The sequence below is a fragment of the Onychostoma macrolepis genome, chromosome 09 (genome assembly GCF_012432095.1).
Source record: "Onychostoma macrolepis isolate SWU-2019 chromosome 09, ASM1243209v1, whole genome shotgun sequence".
Taxonomy (NCBI): domain Eukaryota; kingdom Metazoa; phylum Chordata; class Actinopteri; order Cypriniformes; family Cyprinidae; genus Onychostoma; species Onychostoma macrolepis.
The window spans coordinates 35844674-35868163 of NC_081163.1; the positions used below are offsets into that span (position 1 = coordinate 35844674).

A 23490-nucleotide genomic window follows, 5' to 3' on the forward strand; every position below is an offset into this window, starting at 1 on the left:
CTGAATGGAAATATCCAGTTATATAAGGTTTATGTTCCTCTACAAATGATACTAATTGTATAATTAATAACTGACTTATTTGTGATGGTTCTTGTTCACAGAGGCATGAAGTTGACTGCAGTCATCCTGAGGTCCAGCTGTTGCTCCTCTGACGGAAGAATAAGTCACTTTATCATCATCATAAACCTGATTGAGCAGATTGGAAAGAAGTTGATAATGTTGATGAGAAGTTTCAACCCACAATTAATAATTAATTCAAGATTTTGAAGAACTGCAAGTAAGAATAAAACAGATTAGAGAAGATGGATGGCATCAGTTGAAACAGAAGAGCAGGGAAGTGTTTTACTCACCTCCTTCTTTTTGGCTTGGATTGTACAGTGTGTGGTAACCTCAGTATACAGTAAGTCACGTCATCTTTATGCTCCTAAACAGAAATCAATGAAAATATGATAAACCAACCTTAAAGTTGGTAGAATATAATAGTTGGTAAAATATCTCGCTACAGGGTTTGGGTCTGGAAGTCTGTCAGAAATTAATGATTTATGATTGAGTTTGTGTTCTGCACTCCTCCTTCCTCTCTTATTCCAATGAATGTATTTGTGGCCACAATGACTTTCGATTGATTCAAATCCCCTCAGAAATTACATTTAGTAAATTGAATTTATATGGAAAGTGAACATGGAAGGGGAGAAGCAAAAATGGGGTAAAAGCAAAACAGGCTTGAAGTACGAAAAAGACGACATGGACGAATTTCGTCTTGCTCTTCGGGAAGACATGTGGAAGGAGTTGAACGAGTTCAGAGAAGAAATTAACCAGAAATTTAAAGACCTTTCAGGTGACCTGCAAGCTACCACAGTCAGAGTGACTGAAGTAGAACAACATACAGCTGATATCGAGGAATGGAACAGTGTGGCGAGTGACGCATTTCTTGACGTGTTGGAGAAACAAAGGGAGATGCAAGAAAAGTTAATCGATTTGGAAGCTCGCTCGAGATGGAATAACCTCCGCATTTATATGGAATTCCGGAGGGATCTGAGGGTAGTAATCTGCTGGAGTTTGTGACGAGTTTTATAAAATCGGAGTGGGGACTGCCGATAACTGACACAAGGCTGGGTATACAGCAATGTCATAGAGCGCTCACTCCAAAGCCTCCCTGCGACTCATGACCCAGATCACTGGTGCTCTGTTTTTTAGAGCACAGAGTGAAAGAGCAGGTGCTGCATACAGCATGGAGAAAAAAGGAGGTTAAAATTGAAGGAAAGAGGATTTATTTCGACCACGACTATCCCTCTGAGATTTCAAGGTGAAGAAAGGCCTACGCGGGGATACTGAAGGAGCTCAAAACCAAAGCAATTCGGTTCCAAACCCCACACCCAGCTAAACTAAAAGTGCTCTTTGAAAACGGCACTAAAATCTACGAGAATGTGGCTGATGCAGCTAAAGACTTGAAGAAAAGAGGATTTTCTGTGGAAAATGTCAAAGACCTGGACTACACATCCTAGAAACAGCAGATCGACGCCGCACAACAGTGGATCAAGAACGAATACAGGAAAAGTTGCAGAGCTTCCAACAAGTCAGGACGGGATTTTCAAGTACTGATAAGTGAAATCGAAGTGCATTTGTGTCTAATAACGAGATTGTGGGGTAAGTGACTGGAGTCTTAATCCTCCATGATAAAAAATGTTGATGACTGATAATATAACATGGAATTTAAGATTGGGGATAACATGGACAAACCAAATGCTTATTATGGTAAATGGTGCGGTAACAAATTTTGTAAAGTGTCTATTTGATGAGAGAACGTAGTAGATGTCATGGTAATTTAGGTAAAGGAGATAATATCTGGTTAATTGGTAATTAGTTTAGAAACTACTAGTGCATCGAACATTTGAGAGTGTTTTCTTTTGCACTTTATGTATGGTTTATGATGTTTAGTGGGTTGTCATGGAAAATTTTACAAAAAGATACGTGGTTTGAAACGAATAAATGCATAGTCAAGAATATAGACCCCTTCACGGTTGACGTCACAGAAAAATTTGCAGTTCGCAGTGCGCATGTCGGGGTCAGAAAGTTAATTCCATCCCGTTGAATTGTGTGTTAACCAGAGAATTTCTCGTCAAGAAAAAAAATGCCTACTTGTTGCGTCGTGGACTGTGAAAATCGCACCAGTTCTGGAGTCGTTTTTCAGGATTCCTGCAGGATCTCATCCGTTTAAAAAAAATAGACGACATCTGTGGCTGCAAGCTGTTAAACGGGCAGACTGGGACAATGCTACGATCAAAGAGTCTCATGTTTGCCTTCAGATCAGGGTCTCATGCTGCCTTCAGATCAGGAGATGCACAAGCCTACAGCACATCCAGAGCAAACCTGAAGAGGGGCATCAAAAAGGCCAAGCACTGCTACAAGCTAAAGATAGAGGGACACTTTTCCAACTCTGACCCTCGACGCATGTGGCAGGGCATTCAGGCCATCAGTGACTACAAACCCACCCACTCCACCCCCGCAGCCACTGATGTCAACTTCCTGAACGAGCTAAATTACTTTTATGCTCGCTTTGAAAGAGACAACAGAGAAACTGCCACCAAGCTCAATCCCTCAGCTGACAACCCACCAATCATACTCTCCTCCACAGATGTCTGCAAGGCACTGAGCCGGATCAGCGCGCACAAGGCTGCTGGACCAGACAACATGCCTGGTCGTGTTCTCAGGGCATGTGCGGAGCAGCTCGCTGGGGTTTTTACAGACATTTTCAATCTGTCTCTTGCCCAAGCAGCCGTACCGACATGCTTTAAATGCACTTCCATTGTGCCAGTGCCAAAACACTCTAGCCCGAGATGCCCTAATGACTACCGCCCTGTAGCACTCACACCCATCGTTATGAAGTGCTTTGAGCGGCTGGTCCTGGAACACCTAAAAGACTCTCTACCATCCACATTGGACTCACACCAGTTTGCCTACCGTAGCAATAGGAGCACAGAGGATGCCGTTTCCATGGCACTGCACTCTGTGCTCACTCACCTGGACAATAAGAACACTTATGCATGTATGCTGTTTGTTGACGTCAGCTCAGCATTCAACACTGTCATCCCAACCAAGTTAATAGCCAAACTTGGAGACCTGGGCATCAATACCTCAATGTGTAACTGGATTTTGGACTTCCTGACCAACAGACCCCAGAATGTTCGATCAGGATTCACCTGCTCCACATCCATCACACTTAACACTGGTGTACCACAGGGCTGTGTGCTAAGCCTGTGTCTCTACTCCCTCTTCACCTCCGACTGCAAGCCTGTGTATGGATCTAATTCCATCGTCAAGTTTGCAGACGACACTACGGTGATTGGCCTCATCAGTAACAACGATGAGACTGCCTATAGGGAGGAGATCCAGCACCTGGCCACATGGTGCACTGAAAATAACCTGCTCCTCAACACCACCAAAACGAAGGAGCTCATCGTGGACTTCAGGAAGGAGTCAAGAGGCACACACGACACCATCCACATCAATGGAATGGCTGTTGAGCGTGTCTCCAGTTTCAAGTTCCTGGGGATCCACATCTCGGGGAACATGTTGTGGAAAACCAACACCTTCAGCCTGGTCAAGAAGGCTCACCAGCGCCTCTTCTTTCTGAGGACACTGAGGAAGAATCAGCTCTCCTCGGCTATCCTGGTGAACTTCTATCGCTGCGCAATAGAAAGCATCCTGACCAACTGTGTCACAGTATGGTATGGGAGCTGCTCTGTTGCGGAGCGCAAGGCACTGCAGCGGGTTTTGAAAACTGCCCAGCGCATCACAGGGACTCCACTACCTGCCATCGAACACATCCAGAGGAAACGCTGTCTGCATCGAGCTTGCAGCATCCTTAAGGACTCCTCTCACCCAGCCCACAGACTGTTTTCTCTCCTGCCCTCCGGTAGGCGTTTCAGGTGCCTCCGGACCAGGACCAGCAGACTAAAGAACAGTTTCTTCCCCAGAGCTGTCTCTTTACTGAACTCTAACCCCCGTTGATCCACTTCCTCATATATTGTTAACTCTTCTCTCCTACCTCACATCTGCCTTATTTGCACTACTGAATGTAAATTTTTATTACAGTAACAACTGTTTACTTTTGTATATTGCACTACCATATCTAAACTGGATTATGCTCATTTGCACTGCCGACTGTTGTTTACATTATCAAATGTTTACATTTGCATTTTGCACCGTACGTCTAATTGTAATATGCAATCACTTCCACTGCACTTTTACACTTTGTTTATAGTAATAGCCATCTGTATATTATATTATATTGATAGTACATATCACCTGTAAATTCTGTTTATAGTAATAGCCATCTTTCTATATATATTTATACATATATTCAGTACATATCCTTGTCCTGCACTTATTCAACCATTGTATATCCTGCACTTGCTGCTATTGCACTTCTGGTTAGACCTAAACTGCATTTCGTTGCCCTGTACCTGTACTTGTGTAATGACAATAAAGTTGAATCTAATCTAATCTAATCTAATCTAATGTTTGTAGTGCTCATTTCATATCAGGTAAAATCATCCTTTATCATCCCTTTCTGGAACTCGAAAGCCTGGATTGCATGAACAGTTTTCTGTACACTAGCCTATAACGTTAAGCTATGCAGGTTAATAGTTTTGTAAATGTCATGGACTTGTGTCATGCTACAGACGTAGCCAGCTGCTAGTAGTTAGCCGCAGGCTAGCGCCAACATTGTGCCAACAACGTTAGAGTTAAACTGTAGACTATAATAGTTAAGTGATGTTTGATATCTGGCATTAATTGTGACCTGTGGCATGCTACTTAGCAGATAGCAGACTAGCTTTACATTAGCGCTTTCACTATGACAACAGTAGATTGTGTTGTAATCAATGTGTGCAATTCTTTTTTGTAGGAGAGGCATCACTTGATTCCAGTAGTCCTGACTTTGTGCCCTCCTTGTTTGTGTACACAAAACAAAGCCAGACACCTAAGACAAAAATGGAAAGGTACGGGAAAAAAAAAGGATCTATGTATAAGGCTTGTCTGTTTCTCTCTTGCAACGTCCAGAAAACGGGCGCAGTAGTCTAGACCACCTAGTCTAATCCTTATCAAAATGTCTTTGAACTCCTCTCACTAGCCCTCTCTTGAGTCACATGTACAGTATTTTCTCTCCTTCTGTCTTATATGGACTGTGGACCTTGTTTAAATTCAATCAATACTCATTATATTGGTCTGATGTTTGTCAGTGCATAAGCATGCCTCAAGGAGATACTAAGACCTCAATGGTGTCATTGGCCATTTGTTGAGTTTAGAATCTGATATCTAATTAAAAAGATTACAATTACAGCATTTTAATTCCTTGTTCATGTAAATTCATTTGTTTCATGTAAATTCTATGATAACATTTCAATATCACAGCCATATTGTGCAGCCCTAGTTTAACTAGACAATGATTAAATGGTTTCACACAGCACTAATTGTTCCTTTTGTTTTCCTTTAGGTATCACAGGAAAAGGAGGAGAGATGAACGCCCTGACATGCAACCTGCTTCTTCCATGGCTGAAATGGAACAAGACTGTACCATTGATCATTGCAGTGGTATGATTAATCTCTTAAACGCAAAGCTAAAGCTAATGCAGTCTAATACACTAGTCCTGTGGTACCACAAGCTACACCCTCCAAAGCTGTCATCATTTTTCACTGAACTTCTGTATGTCTGTTTGTTTTCTGTTCAAGATGAGGAGGAAGCTGAAGGGGACCGCCCAGTGTCGAGAAAGGAATATGATGATCTTTGCTTTAGACATCAACTGCAGGAAGACTACATCAACCTGCAGCAGGACTGTTATAAATTACGCAGTGAGAATGAAGAACTAAGGTATGAATTACAGAAATCCAAATTTTCATACAGCAATGTTAAAAGTAGCATTGGACAATTACTTTTTTTCACTGGACTGACCTCTGTAATCTTTGAATGGCTCCTTAAGAAATTAGGTGGCAGTATTGAGATAAGTCACCAAGCCCTTCCTCTAGAGGACCAATTGTTGATGGTCTTGATGAAACTAAGGATGGGCCTCAGTAACACTGACCTGGCATATAGATTTCATGTAACAACAAGCACTGTATCAAATATTTATTGGAGCTGGATCTCTGTTATGTCTATGGTCCTCAAGCCATTAATTAAATGGCCAAATAAGGGAGCTATACTTAAAAATATGCCCAAAACGTTTAAACGAAACTTCAAAAAATTCCGCTGCATAATAGACTGCACAGAAATTTTTATAGCTCGACCTAGTAATTTGACTGCAAGGACCCAGACCTGGTCTAATTACAAAAACAATAATACATTGAAATATTTGATTCCCATCACACCTGCTGGGGCAATTTCATTTTTGTCTCCAGGGTGGGGTGGGCGGGTTTCTGATGAACAGATCACCAAAGAGTCAGGTTTCCTGGAACTGTTGGAGCCTATGGATGAGGTTTTAGCTGATAGGGCATTTTTAATATGGGAAGAGCTTGCAGCTTGCGCGCCTCTCTTCGTATCCCTCATTTTACTAAAGGGAAAAAGCAACTGTCTGCACAAGAAGTAGACACATCCAGACAACTGTCTTGGGTTAGGATTCATGTTGAACAAGTCATTGGTCGGTGGAAGAACTTCAAGATTTTACAAACTGTTGCAACATGATCTCACAGCTCACAGAATTCCGTGTAATGACCACGGACTTAATTAACCCCCGAATCTGTGGTGGCAGATATTTTTTATTTGAAATATTTAATGATTAATGCTATTTTACAATCACTTTGTCAAAATATGTAACATTGTTTCTGGACATGTTCCATTAAATAAAATCATATTATGGAAGAGTGTAACATTTACTGTTACTTGTTTTATTTAAGCTAATGATTAATTTATTTTTTATAATGAAATGGAATTGCAAATGTCTTAATTTATGTGCATCTGCATACAAACAAGAAACAATAACAAGTGCATCTGTATACAGACAACAAAATACATTCAAGAAATACAGCAGAACACATGAGTGAAACGGTAGTTCACTAGTCAACACTTGACTTCTGGCATTGACAAAGAAAAAAATCAGTTGTTTTGACATTCTCTACATAACCAAGTTACTGACTTCCTTTTGATCTGTGAGCAGTTGTAATGGAAGTGGCAATTACATCTGGCACAGTTGATCATTCTCCCGAAATCTGGCCTTTCACAGATTTTGCAGACTGACTGTGCCCGCAAGCATGTCTTCTTGTTAGGATCTCAGGCAACACAGTTGAAATGAAGGCATGTTGGGCCTTTGACAAATTCTCCAGCAGAAACTCTGCATTTTTAAGGATGCGTTGCACTATAACCTCATTTCTAGTCCACAACACAAAGTCACAGTAGCTTACGTCACTTACAAACATATGTAGTTGGGTTTGATAGTAGTATGGGTGTGAATTCTTCAAATTGGGGGCTCGAGCCCCTGCCCCTTTGAGGTCCGACGGTAAAGTGCCCTTGCGGTCCGGTGCCCCTAGTCTGCGATTTCTGCCGAGGGTAGGGGTGTTCGATATGACGAGTTTTGATCGTGGACTATAAAAATGTCTCCACGATTTGCTTTTTTGAAGAAATATCGTAGTATCGTACTTCAGCGCGCATTCTATCAGCTGCAGTTCTGGCGCCGCCATCTCTATATACTGTACAACGCCACATACTCTCACGGGACACTGCACTTATTCGCTTCAAAGACTTACTGGTTAAACGTTTCACTCAGTGTTCTGTTCTGACGAGCGCCTTTTCTGAGCACATACACCCAAAGCGCGTGCTCTAAAAAGCCTGTCAAACAGCGCCTGATTACTGAACTAAGTTATGTTTTGTGCTAATACTGTCAAAACACACCAGGTTTATGTATAGACTCAGTTGGTTATGTCTAAAATGAAGGTAAACAGCTGAGAGAAACGCATGCGTGCCTGTATATTAGATGCGTGCAGGTCTTAAAGGGACAGTGCTAAACATGCTGCCGACTGTCATTAAAGGGATAGTTCACCCTAAAATTGTAATTCTGTCATTATTTACTCACTCACATGTTGTCCCAAACCTGTATTAATTTCTTTTTTTGTGCTGAACACAAAATAAGATATTCTGAAGAATGTGGGTAACCAAACAGTTGCTGGTCCACATTGACTTTAACAGTAGGAAAAAAAAAATATGGAAGTCACTGTAGACCAGCAACTGTTTGGTTTTCCACATTCTTCAAAATAGCATTTAGTTTCAGCAGAAGAAACTCGTTCAGGTTTAAAACAACTTTTGAATGAGTAAATGAAGGTATAAAAATCAAACACTAGCCTATTTTAATTTTGGGGTGAATTATTCCTTTAATGTTAATAAAACACCAAACACAAAGAGAAAAATCACTCACTACTCTTGACTGAAAAACTTTAATACAGTTGCTTTAATAGGAATCAATCTATATAGTGTTTTATTTTTATATTTGTTCATTCAATTTCTTGAATGCTCCTGCCAAATACACCTATTGTAGACTACCTGAAAATAAAACACTGTTTATTTTATTTGTATATTATGTGTATTTGTAATGTGTATCTTTGCTCTCATTTTTTAATAACAAAGATAAAATAATGACAACAATTTTTATCTTCACCCACTTTGGCCTAAATATCCGCCATACTTTTTAATATTTTGTTACCTTGAAAGGCTTTGTCTTTATAATAGGGAAATTAGTTTGGCTGTAATGCTCAAACAGCTTGCAAAATAGAAAATCCAACATGACAAAGAATTGTGATAATATTGTGAATCATGATATTTCTAAAACAATTGTGATATTTTTGCCATATCGCCCACCCCTAGCATCTGTGCACGCCACTGCTCAGAAGGCCTCACCACTATGCCACAGGAACTTACACTGAAGTCTTGATGGTTTTCGACCACAAGGGCTTGTCTTGCAGTTTCTTCCATGGACTTACCCCAGAGAAAAGATGGGACGTTTAGCTGTGTGTGGTTGTACTGATCTTTTTAATTATTTTACAAAGATCTATATACCCAACCAACCAGGGCAGATAACCTAACCTTAAAATGTTTTTTAGATTCACTGGACCTACCGTTAATAGGGGAAAAACAGAATGAAGAACTAACGGCCGAAATAACGTCGGACTAGATAGCACAATATCAAGGCTTAAAGCGAATAAAGCACCAGGAATAGACTGTTTTCTGTCTGAATTTTATAAGACATTCAGAGCCTAAATAACACCCATACTGCTTAACTGCTTTAATTATATACTGAGAGGTGGGGAAATCCCACAATCTTGGAAAAAAGCAGTTATTTTGGTCATCCCACAGGAAGGGAAGGATGCGAATGATTGTAGCTCATATAGATCAATATTGGTCATAAATGTGGACTATAAATTATTTGCTTCTATCTTATCTAAGAGACTGGAGGGTATTATTTCTGACTTGGTAGATTTAGACCAAACTGGATTTATACAAAATAGACAGACATAGAATAATTTAAGGAAAACGCTACAAATAATGAGAAAATACAAGCACGGTCTTATTGAGTCTAGATGCTGAGAAAGCATTCGACTCTGTTGGATGGGATTATTTGTATCAGGTACTGGCAAGATTCAGCTTTAATGAAAATTGTATTAAGCAACCTGGTCTCATAGAAATTCGTACCTCTGCGCACTTTTTGTGCGACACCGTTTTACGTACCTTGCTACACGTTTCGCCGCAGTTTCAAATAGAAATGTCCACTGAGTGGCGCTAAAACACAGGTTCAATATGTAAACCCTGGCACGTTTTTATTACGTAGATATTGGTACGTATTGCTGTTTTTTTATTATGTTGCTTCAGATACGTATTGCGACGGTTCAGAATTCAAATATCCGGGGACTATCGGGTAGGTTTAGGGCTGGATTTAATATTTTCAACACGCCCTACACCAGATCCAGGCCTAAACCTACCCGATAGTGTTAACAAATGCAAAACTGATATAAAAACTGATACAACTGTGCCATTTGAACTTCCTTTTACGCAGATTTTAACTGCTTTGTCAAACCGTAGTTACACGGGATTCTAACCGGTGCTTCTCGTCTCCTAAGTCCGTCTCCGTACTCCGTGAGCTACCGAACAAACTTATCAGCGATGAAAACCCATAGATATAACGCTGGATGTGTGCGATGTTAACGTTCGAAAGCATCACTTTTCAAATCTCCCAGCACATTAATATTGTTTTGAAGTCATAGCATGATATTCTTCAAGTAATTGTGCCAAAATTACGCTTTATTAATCGCAACTCTGTACATTTGTGTGAAAATGTTCATTTATTTTGGAAACTGCAGTGATATGTACTTATTGGTACGTATTTCATGGCACGATAAAAAGTGCACCCAGGTACGTAAATGCCATGAGACCAGGTTGGTATTAATTGTATTAAAATGTTATACTCCTCACCAACAGCTAGGATTAAGATCAATGGACATTTATCTAAAACAATCAGCCTGGAAAGAGGGACACATCAAGGATGTCCCCTAAGTCTCTTTCTTTTTGCATTATTTATTGAATCTCTGGCTCAAGCAATAAGAGAGGATCCAGAGATAAAAGCGATCATTATTAAAGACGACGAACATAAGATCTGGATGTATGCAGATGTAGCAGTTGTTCCTCTGCGTTGTGTTATTTTGATGTTAATAATAAAAGATTTTCCACACAAATCTGGTTGTGCCAAAGGTGATTTAATTGCAGCGCCTTCTCTCTCTCTCCTTTATGTACAGTAAAACACACAGACAAGCACTGTTATCTGCCAGACTTTCTCTTTTGCCTCTCCTCTCTAGTGGCATTGCAGGAAAGAGCAACACACACTTTACAACATGCATACACATATAATAATAAAAAGTATAAACAATAATAATTAATTAGTCAAGTAACATGTCATTATATGAAAATAATTCAAAACAGCATTACAGTGTTTCTTAAATGCCAATTTTAATTTTAAGTATTAACATACCTGTACAGTAAAACACACAGACAAGCACTGTTATCTGCCAGACTTTCTCTTTTGCCTGTAAACCATTTAATAAACCATATAAATGCAAATATTGCATAATGCTAAATGGTAAATCTGTATTCATACAGTAGTTGTTGCCACTGGCCAGGAGCGGCTGGTCACATGACCTGTCAGTGCAGCTCCAGCCAGTCAGCTGAAGAGACTGTTTCAGTACAATATGGCCCACATGAAAATCACCACAGCAATTGTCAAAAACAAATATAAAAATATACACAAATGATTGAAGATGAATCATATTGTTCACTTACATTAGTGCTGGGAGTAAGATGAATGGAACTGCTGACTGAATCACTGGTTCCATTATTCTTATCTGTGAACTTTAGACAAGAAATCTAGCTGATGCTTTAACTAACGTGACTAATAAGAGTTCACATATTACAGCTTATGGGACAACCTCACGGTTCTTTGGCTTTTACTTACCACAGAGTCATTAGTCACTCTTCTGTTTTCTGAAAAATAGGAATATTAGAAATAGGTTATCTGAATATTAGGAATAAGTTAATATTAGGAATAGGTTATCTATATAGTCGGTACCTATATTGTGTACACAAATCTTAGCACTGCTAAGGACCCTGGCCAACTGTACATTGGGACACTTTTTTTTTCAGTAGCAACAGGCAGGACAGATATTTTTTCTGATGTTATTTTGTTTTATGTTGTTAGAAAATCATTATGACGCACACACGCAATTTATATTTTTGCGCCATCAATCCATATTTTATCTAACCTGAAAATTGAAAGTGAAAATAGATTTTCTAGTTGTTTTTTTTTATTGATTTTTTTAAGGAATTTAGATTCTCATCACATGGCTCTCTGGAATACTTGATTCTGATTGGTCTTGACTCTGATCGCTCATCTGGGTATTTAAGGCTGTGGTGTGATACGACGGCTCATTATGTCTTAAATATCCATCTTTTCTGAACTTTGTCTAGGCTCAGAGCCATCTGTTAGGAACTATTTTTCTTTGTGGAAGCTTTGCTCTTAAGAGTTGATCAAATATTTCAACTCAAATGTGGCAAGTAGTGTCCTGATCGCCTTGTTGGGTTTATTTTGTGAATTGGCTGGATGTACATTGTCCCTTACTTAGTGCTAATAGTGGCAGATAATATTTGCATCTCAGAATATCGTAGTATAAAACAATAAGCAATTCTAACAACATAATGAATTTAAATGATAATATTTGTTAAAATCATTAAATGGATATCACCCTAACGGGACAATAAATTATTTTTATATATAGGCTTGAATTAATTATATTCCGTGATCTCATTGTTTTCTCTTCACTTATCAGAGGAGTTCTGTCAAAACATTTACACTACACATTTATCTTAAAGTCACATGCTTTGAAATGTTTGTCTGTTGTTAGAAAACAGGGGAAAACCCTAAAAACTCACCAGCTCTTTTTCTACAAATTACCCAGAGAACAACAGCAAGAAGAACAGCTGATGCAGCAGCAACAACAATCCCAATCACTGAGGAAGAGACTATATAGAGGGACACATTAAGAGGCATATTACTGTTTAACTAAAGATATAAAAACAACAACTATTGACAAAGAAATAAAATGGTAAATAGCATTTAACAGCATTATTATACGTATGTATGATTTTGAGAGATGATGTGATTTAAAATCACTCACAAAAGGCAGCCCTTCAACTTTTTTTTAGGCAGTTTAATGGGTTTGCGGCAATTTTTTTAATTTAGCCTGAGAAAAACGAAATGTTCTCTCACACTGTCTCCTAGTAATAAAATTATTATGTTTTAGTATTTTTTATTTACTTACGTCACTTTTTAAATGCCATTGATATTATATATTTTTTAAAGGTAATATAAATAAATAAATTAGTAAATACTTTACCTCAGGACAACTTTATCTCAGAAGGGGACGTCCGTTATGCGCGTGGTGGGCACTGACTGCTTATATGCCCACTGCCAGGTGCTTTCGCGGGCTTTGCACGGGAGTGAGAATTTAAATATTGTGACAAACAGGGGCCTAAAATATATTTATTTTTAAAAAATGTTATTTAATAATATCTTGTGTTTTATTATACATGGGCATTGAATGATTAAATAAATAAATAATGAATTAATGAGTGAGTGCGTGCGTGAATTAATTAATTACAAAATATGCACTAGGCTACTGCCATTGGATTTCTACCAGAAAAAAATAACCGTAAATTTGCCATCCCTCTTCTGGCTGCCATAATCCATCTTTCTCTATTTATATTACCTACTGAAAATGAACACAATAGAGTGGGGGAACTATGACGTCACTTTGTAGGCGGATCGGCGGTAAGCATGAAACTGGTTCCTTCGACAAAAAGCCAATAGGATTTTCCCATAGGCTTTTGGATTATCGCAAAAAATAAGCTCTGTGTTCAACCATAATTCATGAAACTTACACGTTTTGTCCACCAAAATAATCTTGACAAGATAATATAATGGCAAGTTATGAGTAAGCCTGAGAAAAAAGGTAGGTTTTGATTGATGCTTTAAAAAGGCTTAATGTAGGAGAAGCTCTAATAGTTAAGGGTAGTGTGTTCCAGAGTTTTGGAGCATAAAAAGACCTGTCGCCTTTTGTTTTCAAACAAGATTTTGGGACATTTAATAACAGTTGGGCTGAAGATCTAAGGGATCTCTGAGGAGAATAAAAACTTAAAAGTTCTGATATATAAATAGGGGCAAGTCCATGTAGAGCTTTAAACACATAAGTTAGAACCTTGAAATCAATTATTTGTTTCACAGGGAGCCAATGGAGAGAAGCCTGCATAGGTGAAATATGTTCCCTCTTTTTTGTCCCAGTCAGGAAACGATTTTGGACTATCCGTAATCGTAAGAGTAATGACTGACTGATTCCAGCATACAAGGCATTACAGTAATCAAGTCTTGAGGGGATAAAAGCATGAATAATTGTCTCCAAATCCTTAAAAGTGAGAAGGAGCTTTAACTTTCAAAGTCGCTTTAGCTGGAAAAAGCTGGCCCTGACCACTGAATTTATTTGTTTGTCAAACTTCAAATTGGAATCAAAGATAACCCCCAAGTTTTTAACATAGGAGTGATTGTGTGACTGAAGATGTCCCAAGAAAGCACTGTATTTGTCAATCTGCGGTTTGGAGCCAAACAGGATAACCTCGGTCTTATTTTCATTCAACTGAAGAACATTCTCATCCATCCATTCTTTAATATCCTTTAGACATGCCAGCAGAGAAGAAACAGAATCACTACCAGAATCTAATGGTAAATAGAGCTGGGTATTATCTGCATAGATGTGATATGAGATCTTATGACGCTCACAAATCGAGCGCAAGGGAAGCATGTAAAGAGAAAATAGAACTGGACCCAAAATTGAACCTTGTGGCACTCCACAGGTGATTGGCACAGTGGATGATGAAAATTCACCAATTTCTACAGATATTGTTACGGGGCTGACGAGACGTGCGGATCCATATGCAGACTTTTATTGAGCAGAGACGTGGTCATAACAGGCAGGGTCGAACAATGGCAAACAGGTATTTTACATTTAGTCATTTTGCAGACGCTTTTATCCAAAGCGACTTACAACTGGGGAATACATAAAGCGATTCATCTTGAAGAGGCAATCAGACAGACGAAGTGCTTGCAACACCAAGTCTCAGGCATTGTTCAAATAAATACAAACTACCAAAAGGAAGGAATAAGTAAAGATAATTTTTTTTATTTATTTATTTATTTTTTTAAGTTTAGGATGAAGTCAAGTGCCGTCGAAAGAGATGAGTTTTCAGTTGTTGCTTGAAGATTGACAGGGATCCAGCATTCCGGATAGGGGTGGGAAGATCATTCCACCAGCCAGGAATGATGAACGAGAATGTTCTGGAGAGTGATTTTGAGCCTCTCTGTGATGGTACCACGAGGCGTCGCTCACTAGCAGATCTCAGATTTCTGGAGGGGATGTAGCTTGTTAATAGAGAGTGCAAGTACACGGGTGCTGAGTCAGTGGTTGTTCTATATGCAAGCATCAGTGTCTTGAACTTGATGCGAGCCGCGACTGGTGGGCAGTGCAGGGAGATAAAGAGAGGTGTAACATGGGCTCTTTTGGGCTTGTTGAAGACCAGTCGTGCCGCTGCATTCTGAATCATTTGTAGAGGTTTGACTGTGTTTGATGGAAGTCCAGCCAGAAGAGCATTGCAATAGTCCAGCCTAGAAATGACAAGGGCCTGGACAAGAAGTTGTGCAGCATGCTCTGTCAGAAAGGGCCTGATCTTTCTGATGTTGTATAGTGCGAACCTGCAAGATCGAGCAGTCTTTGCAATGTGGTCTTTGAAGGTCAGCTGATCATCAAAGATTACACCAAGATTTCTGACCGAAGTTGATGGGGTTATTGTTGATGAACCTAACTGGATCGTGAAGTCATGCTGTAGAGTCGGAGTGGCAGGGAGGACAAGAAGCTCAGTCTTTGCCAGGTTGAGCTGCAGGTGATGTTCTTTCATCCATGCCGAGATGTCCGCCAGGCAGCCTGAGATCCGCGCAGCTACCGTTGGATCATCTGGTTGAAAAGAGAGATAGAGCTGTGTGTCATCAGTGTAGCAATGGTATGAGAATCCATGTGCCTGGATGATGGGACCCAGTGATGTAGTGTATGTGGAGAAGAGGAGGGGTCCAAGAACTGATCCCTGAGGAACCCCAGTGACCAGTTGATGTGCTTTGGATACCTCCCCTCCCCAGGCCACCCTGAAAGACCTACCAGTGAGATAGGATTCAAACCAGCGAAGTGGAATGCCAGTGATGCCCAGTGATGAGAGAGTGGAGAGGAGTATCTGATGATTGACAGTGTCAAACGCTGCAGATAGATCCAGCAGAATGAGGACTGATGATTTGGAATGGGCTTTTTCAATTCGCAGGGCTTCAGTGACCGAGAGAAGCGCAGTCTCAGTTGAATGGCCCCTCCTGAAACCTGACTGTTTAACATCCAGTTTGTCGTTCTGTGAAAGAAACAGTGAGACTTGGTTGAAGACAACTCGTTCAAGTGTTTTCGCTATGAACGGAAGGAGAGAGACAGGTCTGTAGTTTTCTATAAGAGAAGCGTTTAATGTAGGTTTTTTGAGCAGTGGGGTTACCCGAGCCTGCTTGAACGTAGTGGGGAAGTTGCCTGTGAGGAGGGATGTGTTGATGATGTGTGTGAGTGCAGGTAAGAGTGTGGGTGAGATTGCTTGGAGAAGATGTGAGGGGATTGGGTCAAGAGGACATGTTGTAGGATGGTTGGAGAGGAGAAGCTTGGATACTTCAGCTTCAGTGAGGGGACAGAAAGAGAAGATGGGAGTTTTAGCAGTGGATGTGGTAGGTTGAGGGTCCTGTGTGCGTGGAGGTGAGAACTGACCACTGATCGGTCTAGTTTTGTCTGTAAAGAAAGTGGCAAAGTCATCAGCTGTAATAGAGGTGGTGGGAGGAGGTGGAGGGGGACAGAGGAGGGAATTAAATGTTCTGAAGAGATTATGCATGTCTGGAGCGCTGTCGATCTTGTTGCGGAAATGTGAGGATTTGGCAGTGTGGACTTTAGCAGAGAAGGATGTGAGCAAAGACTGGTACCTACTGAGGTCCGACAGATCGTTTGATTTGCACCATTTTCTCTCTGCCGCTCTGAGTGTAGTCCAATGTTCACGAAGAACCTCGGATAACCAGGGGTTGGAAGGAGCAGCCCGTGCTGGCCTAGAGGAGAGAGGACAAATGTCGTCTAGACAAGAGGTTAAGGTAGAGCATAAAGGTATAACATGGGCGAGACAAAGAGAAAACAAAGACAAACGTGGGTCGACGATCAGCGAACAGTATCCAAAGGGGCTAGACAGGAGAGGTAATCCAAAACGTCAGTGATAGTCCAGGCAGGGGAAAACACAATCCGACCAAGGCAAGGCAAGACTAGGAAAACTAACGGGGCTCTGTAGGGCAGCGATAATGCATACAATACTCTGCAGTTAGGGAAAGAAAGTCCAGGGTTTAAATAAGGCAAGTAATCAGTGCAATGTGTAATCTGTGACAGCTGTGTGTGATCAGTGCCATGAGCTGTGTGCGCGTGTTGTCAGTGCAATGAATGATGGGAATTGTAGTCTGGTGAAATGCAACGGTAGTGTAGTGCAGTGCAAGAGTCCATGTGATGAGCGGGTGACCTCTGGTGGGGAGTGAACGGAAGTGCATGGACAGGATTCGTGACAGATATACTCCTCTTTGAAAGATAAGACTCAAACCAGTCTAAGGCAGCATCGCAGAAGCCTGCCTCATGATTTAATCTTTTTAACAGAATGCAATGGTCCACAGTGTCAAAGGCTGCGCTTAAATCCAACAAAACAAGAACTGCACAGTTTCCAGAGTCAACCGATAACAAGATCATTTGTCACTCTTACTAGAGCAGAGTCAGTACTGTGCTTAGCCTTAAAAGCAGACTGAAAAGGATCCAAGATGTTGTTAATGAAAATTAGCCAAATATTTACTCACCCTCAGGGCATCCTAGGCGTGTCAGACATTCCTCTTTCAGATGAACACATTCGGAGTTATATTCAACATTGTCCTGACTGTTAAAATCTGTATAATTGCAGTGAACGGTGCCCCTGTTTCTGAATCCGAAAAAAAGTACCCATCCATCGCAAAACTACTCCACATGGCCCTGGGGTGTTAATAAAGGACTTCTGAAGCGAAACGATGCGTTAGTCAGTATTTATAAGAAATCAAAGTTTAAATTAATTCTTATTAAGTTTTAACTTATATTGTAGTTCATATCATAAACTAAATTGTGTTATGAGCACAATATATACAGTGAGCACTTTGACAAGACCGTGTCAGACTGTCAGGATAGGGATGGAGCTAAAGCATCTCTCTTTAATTTCACTTCTCATTTACAAAGAGTAAGTTTATCATCACTAGATTATAAGGATTTCATAGCTTATCATAAAACTGTGGACTGATTATATAAATTATTTGTTTTTTTCAATTTTAGTCAACTGCAAACAGGACAAAGCAAGCCTTAAGGAAAGCTGAAGAAAGCATTTTTCACTACATTTCCTAGAGACTAGGCTACACCTCCACAGCCTAATGCTGTATTTGTACTCGTTAAAACCCAGAATATTCCTGAATGAATGGCCAGAATGACCCTGGTCATATTCAAACCACTCTCTCTGTCCCCGGAACAGACTTCCAGGAGCATTTTTTAACCTTTTGTTAGGTTCATTTTTATAACAATATAATTACCTTATTAAATGTTTCTGTCATTTTGTCAAATATTTAAAATAACCAGTTTCTTCAGTCAATCACAATACTATAGACTGCATTTTAAATTATTTACACAGGCTGTTTAATGCTGATCATGTACTACTGTATGTGCATTTACACAAAACTGCATAATGTAAATAGCCTAGAAATGAGAAACACAGGAACTCCTTAGTGAGTGAAGCTGCAATATCATGACAAAATCATTGTTTATTATTGCTCTTTATGTTGTAATAATGATTATTAATTTTGAATAATAGAAAGTTTTTTGGGGGCATGTCATATTCTGGTCTGTGTTAAGCATAACTATACTTTGACATTTTGTTGTACAACGTAAACTGCACACACTCACACCCCAAACATTCCTATGTAGTAACATATATTGAAAAATAAACGACTGCTTCAAAATGTGTTTTCTGCATGGATGTGTGTAATTTGCATTGTAGAGCAAAATGTCAAGCTTTGTCAAGTTGTTTACATTATTTTACTCATTCATTGAAAACCTCATTAGAAAATATAGGAAAATCTTGAGGGAAGCAGTGGAGAATTAGTCTTTATTAGTCAGGTTTTGTTGTCACAATTAATATATATATATATATATATATATATATATATATAAAATACTCAAGGAACTCATTAATTAAACAATTTGGAATTCATGACCACAATTTTTTGCTTGTCATTAGTTGTCTTTGTTTAATAATTATTATACAAATACCATTATAAAACTACTTTTCACGATTATTTATAATTTACTATTAATTTATTCTTCATTATTGACTATTCTGTATTATTCCACCCTTGATATTACATATTCTACTTGCTATCTATTGTTATTCATTTATTTGTTATTGTATTACACATATAATTTGTGCTATTATAAATCTATTATATCAGTTATGTTATTGTGCTGTTGTACTTGCTTTTAATATTATTCACTTTACTACAACTTGTACTACATATACATTTTAATGTTACATATCACTTTTACTATATTTTTACTGTGCATCAGTGCATATTAGTTCACCACTGTAACTGTAAGTTTTACTGGATCCATAAAGAATTATCAGTTATATTTGTTATTGCTTGTAGAGGTTTTATCTGTAGCCTATAGAGTGCTATGAAAATAGAAAGCAGACTACCAGTGTGTCCCTTTTTGATTTGTATTCGCTGGTTTTATTAAATTTTCTCAATGATTGTAAATTATTAGTACTTAAAGATGTATTATTTCGATTTGTTTCCCCCCTCAGTATTTCAAAGGGAACGAGCTGTGTTCTGACCTAGCACGAGAAAAGCTCAAATGTTGGGGTTGAAGACAGAGAAAGCAATGAAACAACTTAATTTCATTTAATGTACATTAAAATTACATTACATGTACATGTCAGTTATACTACATCAATATTAGAATTGTTAACCGAAAAAATCAACCAAATCAACACGAGTGTGAGCTTTTACAATTTCTTAAGAAAATTATTAATTTTCCAAGCCTAACTGAATAATTGGAGGCAGAGTTATTTTTAACTCCATGTAGATCACAAACCACTGAAATTGGTTGATAAATGTAAACGTTATCGTGTTTTTATCCCGAAAAAACCGCAGCTCCCCTGTTTACCTCCATTTGTTTTTAAGGCAGTCTTGCCCTCACAAACATGGCGGACGTGTTGACGTATTGCAGCAACGGACCGAAGCGGCCAATAAGGCGTCTAGGTATTTATATGTCTATGGTCATACCGGCGTTTCCTTTACACTTTTGATTTTTTTATGTTTATTTTTTATTAATATGTTTGCAAATACATTATTTTTGTACATAAACGTTTGTACTGTGCATTAATTATCATATTAATGTTAATAAATGTCAATATTAATGTTGTTTATTCATTGTTATTTTTTTATTTTAATGTTTGTGTTTGTGTATGTACAGTATATATGTATTATGTACAGTATAGATTAATTATTATGTACAGTATATATATATATATATATATATATATATATAATTTTCAAACACTCATAAAAAGCTTTTCTTAACAGGTTAGCTCATTCCTTCAATTAATATTTGATCCTGACTATCAATGTATTCATTTTCAAGTCAATTTACTGTACAGTTTCAGAGAAAATTAAAGGCAACATCACCCCAAACATTCTTGCACTTGGATTATTTCAGTATATTCAAACACTCATAAAAAGTGTTCCTTTATAGGAATATAGAATTTTCTCCAAAACTATACAGTAAAATGACTTGACAATGACCACAGTGATAGTCAGGGTCACTCTGGATATATATCAATTGAAAGAATGAGCTAACCTATAAAGGAACACTTTTTATAAGTGTTAGAATATGGGACACAGTGTAAGTGCTAGGACACATTTTGTTGTGTGGGGCGAGTTTGCTTTTAGTTTTCTCCAAAACTATACAGTAAAATGACTTGACAATGACCACAGTGATAGTCAGGGTCACTCTGAATATATATCAATTGAAAGATTGAGCTAACCTATAAAGGAACACTTTTTATGAGTGTTTGAATATACAGAAACAATCCAAGTGCAACAATAGATTTTGATGTTTGTGGTGAGTTTGCTTTTAATTTTCTCCAAAACTATACAGTAAAATGCCTTTAAAATTAATAGAGTGATAGTCAGGGTCACTCGGAATACATATCAATTGAAAGAATGAGCTAACCTATAAAGGAACACTTTTTATGAGTGTTGGAAAATGGGACACAGTGCAAGTGCTAGGACGCATTTTGTTGTGTGTGGTGAGTTTGCTTTTAGTTTTCTCCAAAACTATACAGTAAAATGCATTGAAAATGAAGACAGTGATAGTCAGGGTCACTCTGAATATATATATTAATAATGCATTAATCAAACACAATCTAATAGGTAGAAAAAATATTTATTGTTGGTTTCCGGTAGCTGTATCCCGCTAATATAAAACATAATTACTGTATTTGCATTTTTTAATTTTTTGTTGTGTTTTGTGTTTTGTACAGTAATGCAGATACATTAAATATTGTTGTTCAGCATGAAAAAAAGACACAATATTGATTTGCGCATGCGCAGTAAGCCCTGGTAGGAAAATCTGATGGGTAGGATAAAATGTCAGTACAGCGGCACAAACTGTAGATGTAGGTAGAAAGAGAGTTCAGGAGACGTGGTGGTGCTCTTGCGGAAGATGCCAAGCAATGCAAACAGAGGTAGAGAGTGTTTGCTGCAATGAATGGGCAATTGAAATGACACCTTTGGATCTTCTTGATGCTGCCGACGAGAGGACTGAGCGCTATTTTAACACAACACGAAGGATTGATGCCTTTGTTGAGCCGAACTGTACTCAAGGTGGTATTCTCCTTACCTCGTATAAACTGGAGGTGTCGACCAAGGCCTGAAGGACCTGGTGGTACACTGTCTGTGGAGTAAGTATCATTTTATATAAATAATATAGTGTTGTGTGTGTGGCCCAGCAGTGTTACTCACTATATGCATTTGTTTTACAGTCAGCTCAGATTGGTGGCATACCGACTTGTGCTTGAATGGATGTTAAAAGGTGAAAAGCTAAGAAGAGGCAACAGGAAGGTTCTTCTCTCCTGTGTTGTTCACGCCATAAGGGTGAGATACCCATCCCAGTCCAGGTCCTATGTGGGCTTCAGAGAGGCAGATGATGCTTTTTTCCATGATCTAGACTGTACAAAGCTAAGTATTAGACTGTCTTACTTTTATAAATAAATAGTTTGTATATGTTAACATTGTAGATAAATATATAATGCAACATTTCGTTAACCAACTTTTTTTTTTGTAGTTTTATCTTAATAATTGTTATATAAAAGTTGTATGCATCACACGTCACTGCTCAATAAATAACCTAATGTCACCATTATGCAGTCTTGTAATTTTTTTAATTAGGTGCTTTTCTTTGTACATGACACAGTTAAACAGTTAAATATTAAAAATAGTAACATTAAAACCACAACAAAGTGTATACAAAATAGGAAAGTAAAGTCCAAAAAATTGGAAAGACTGAAATAAGTTTGACACTTACAGTGTAAAAATGAGTTAGCTTTAATAGCAAATTCTCATTTATTAAATTGCTGGTTAGGTTTGAAACCCGCCACAGGGTGTCCGGTAAGAGACTTAGTCAAAGATGTTTGAAATATGGGAGTAACCCATTTATTTGTCACCACAACAACTCAGAGAATTACAAGGGTTATGTGGTTTTTCTATAAAACAGAAAATGAAGAGTAAATATGAATATACATGATGAATATTCAGTAAAACAAACAATTGACCACAGTGGTTACTAGACCACTGTCTCAATTCAAAACCACCATCTGCCAATAGGGCCTGGATTTTGTCAACAAATTTTTTGGCTTCTTCTGTTGTAGTGAAGCTTTGCAGACAGTTAGCGACATAAAAGGACTTCATGACAGAATGTCTGACATCTTCTCCAGGTTCACTGTGATCTGAGACATGCTTTTGAAGGGCATACACTGCGCAACAGGGACTGCATGTGGTCCCAAAGGGAAGGTTGTTCTTGTATTTTGAGTTCTCGCCAGAGAAAACGCAGCAATGGTCTGTCCTCTGGGAGCAACCGGACCTGGTGGAACATCCCACGTATGTCACTGCTGACTGCAATGGAGTGTTCCCGGAATCGGAGCAGAACCGCAAGTAGAGAAGGTCCCAGAACTGGTCCCGGGAGCAACAGATTGTTCAGATTTTGGCCCTGATAATGGAAGGAGCAATTAAAAACTACTCTGTTTTTTTCCATTGTGGTGGACCATATGGTGTGGGATGTACCACGAGTGGGCAGAGTCCTCTTCAGCATGCTGATCCAGCTTAACAGCGTAACTTGCTTGTTCCAGTTTGTGGATTTCTGCTGTGTAAGCAGCTGCTTGTTCTGGATTCTTACCAAGTCGCTTCTCAGTAGCTCTCAACTGTGAGATCACGGCCTCTTTAGGAGCTTTCAGCTGTGGTATGTTTTTGACTCGCAGTAGAGGAGTGGCATATCTCTTTACACCATCTACTTCAACTCTGACTGTCTTGGCGTCAAGGAGCTCAATTGCCTCATGGTCTTGTTTGGATCTTGTGCTGGTCTTATCACTGCGCCAGGGTAGCACATCCATCTGCCATAACTTTTGAACGTGCTTAAAGAGATCTGCCTCAGGAGATGAAATTGAAGTAAAGAAACAGTGTTGTTCATTGGTTTCCC

General features: G+C 38.8%; 1 protein-coding gene across 1 annotated transcript; it reads left to right on the plus strand.

The window, feature by feature from the left end:
• Positions 1-265: 265 nt before the first annotated feature.
• On the plus strand, positions 266-22953 carry LOC131546681 (uncharacterized). Its single transcript, XM_058786451.1, has 5 exons — positions 266-400; positions 4907-5000; positions 5495-5592; positions 5731-5869; positions 22764-22953. The coding sequence occupies exons 1-5, from the start codon at positions 307-309 to the stop codon at positions 22951-22953; spliced, it is 615 nt and encodes a 204-aa protein (XP_058642434.1). The 5' UTR covers positions 266-306.
• Positions 22954-23490: the final 537 nt, after the last annotated feature.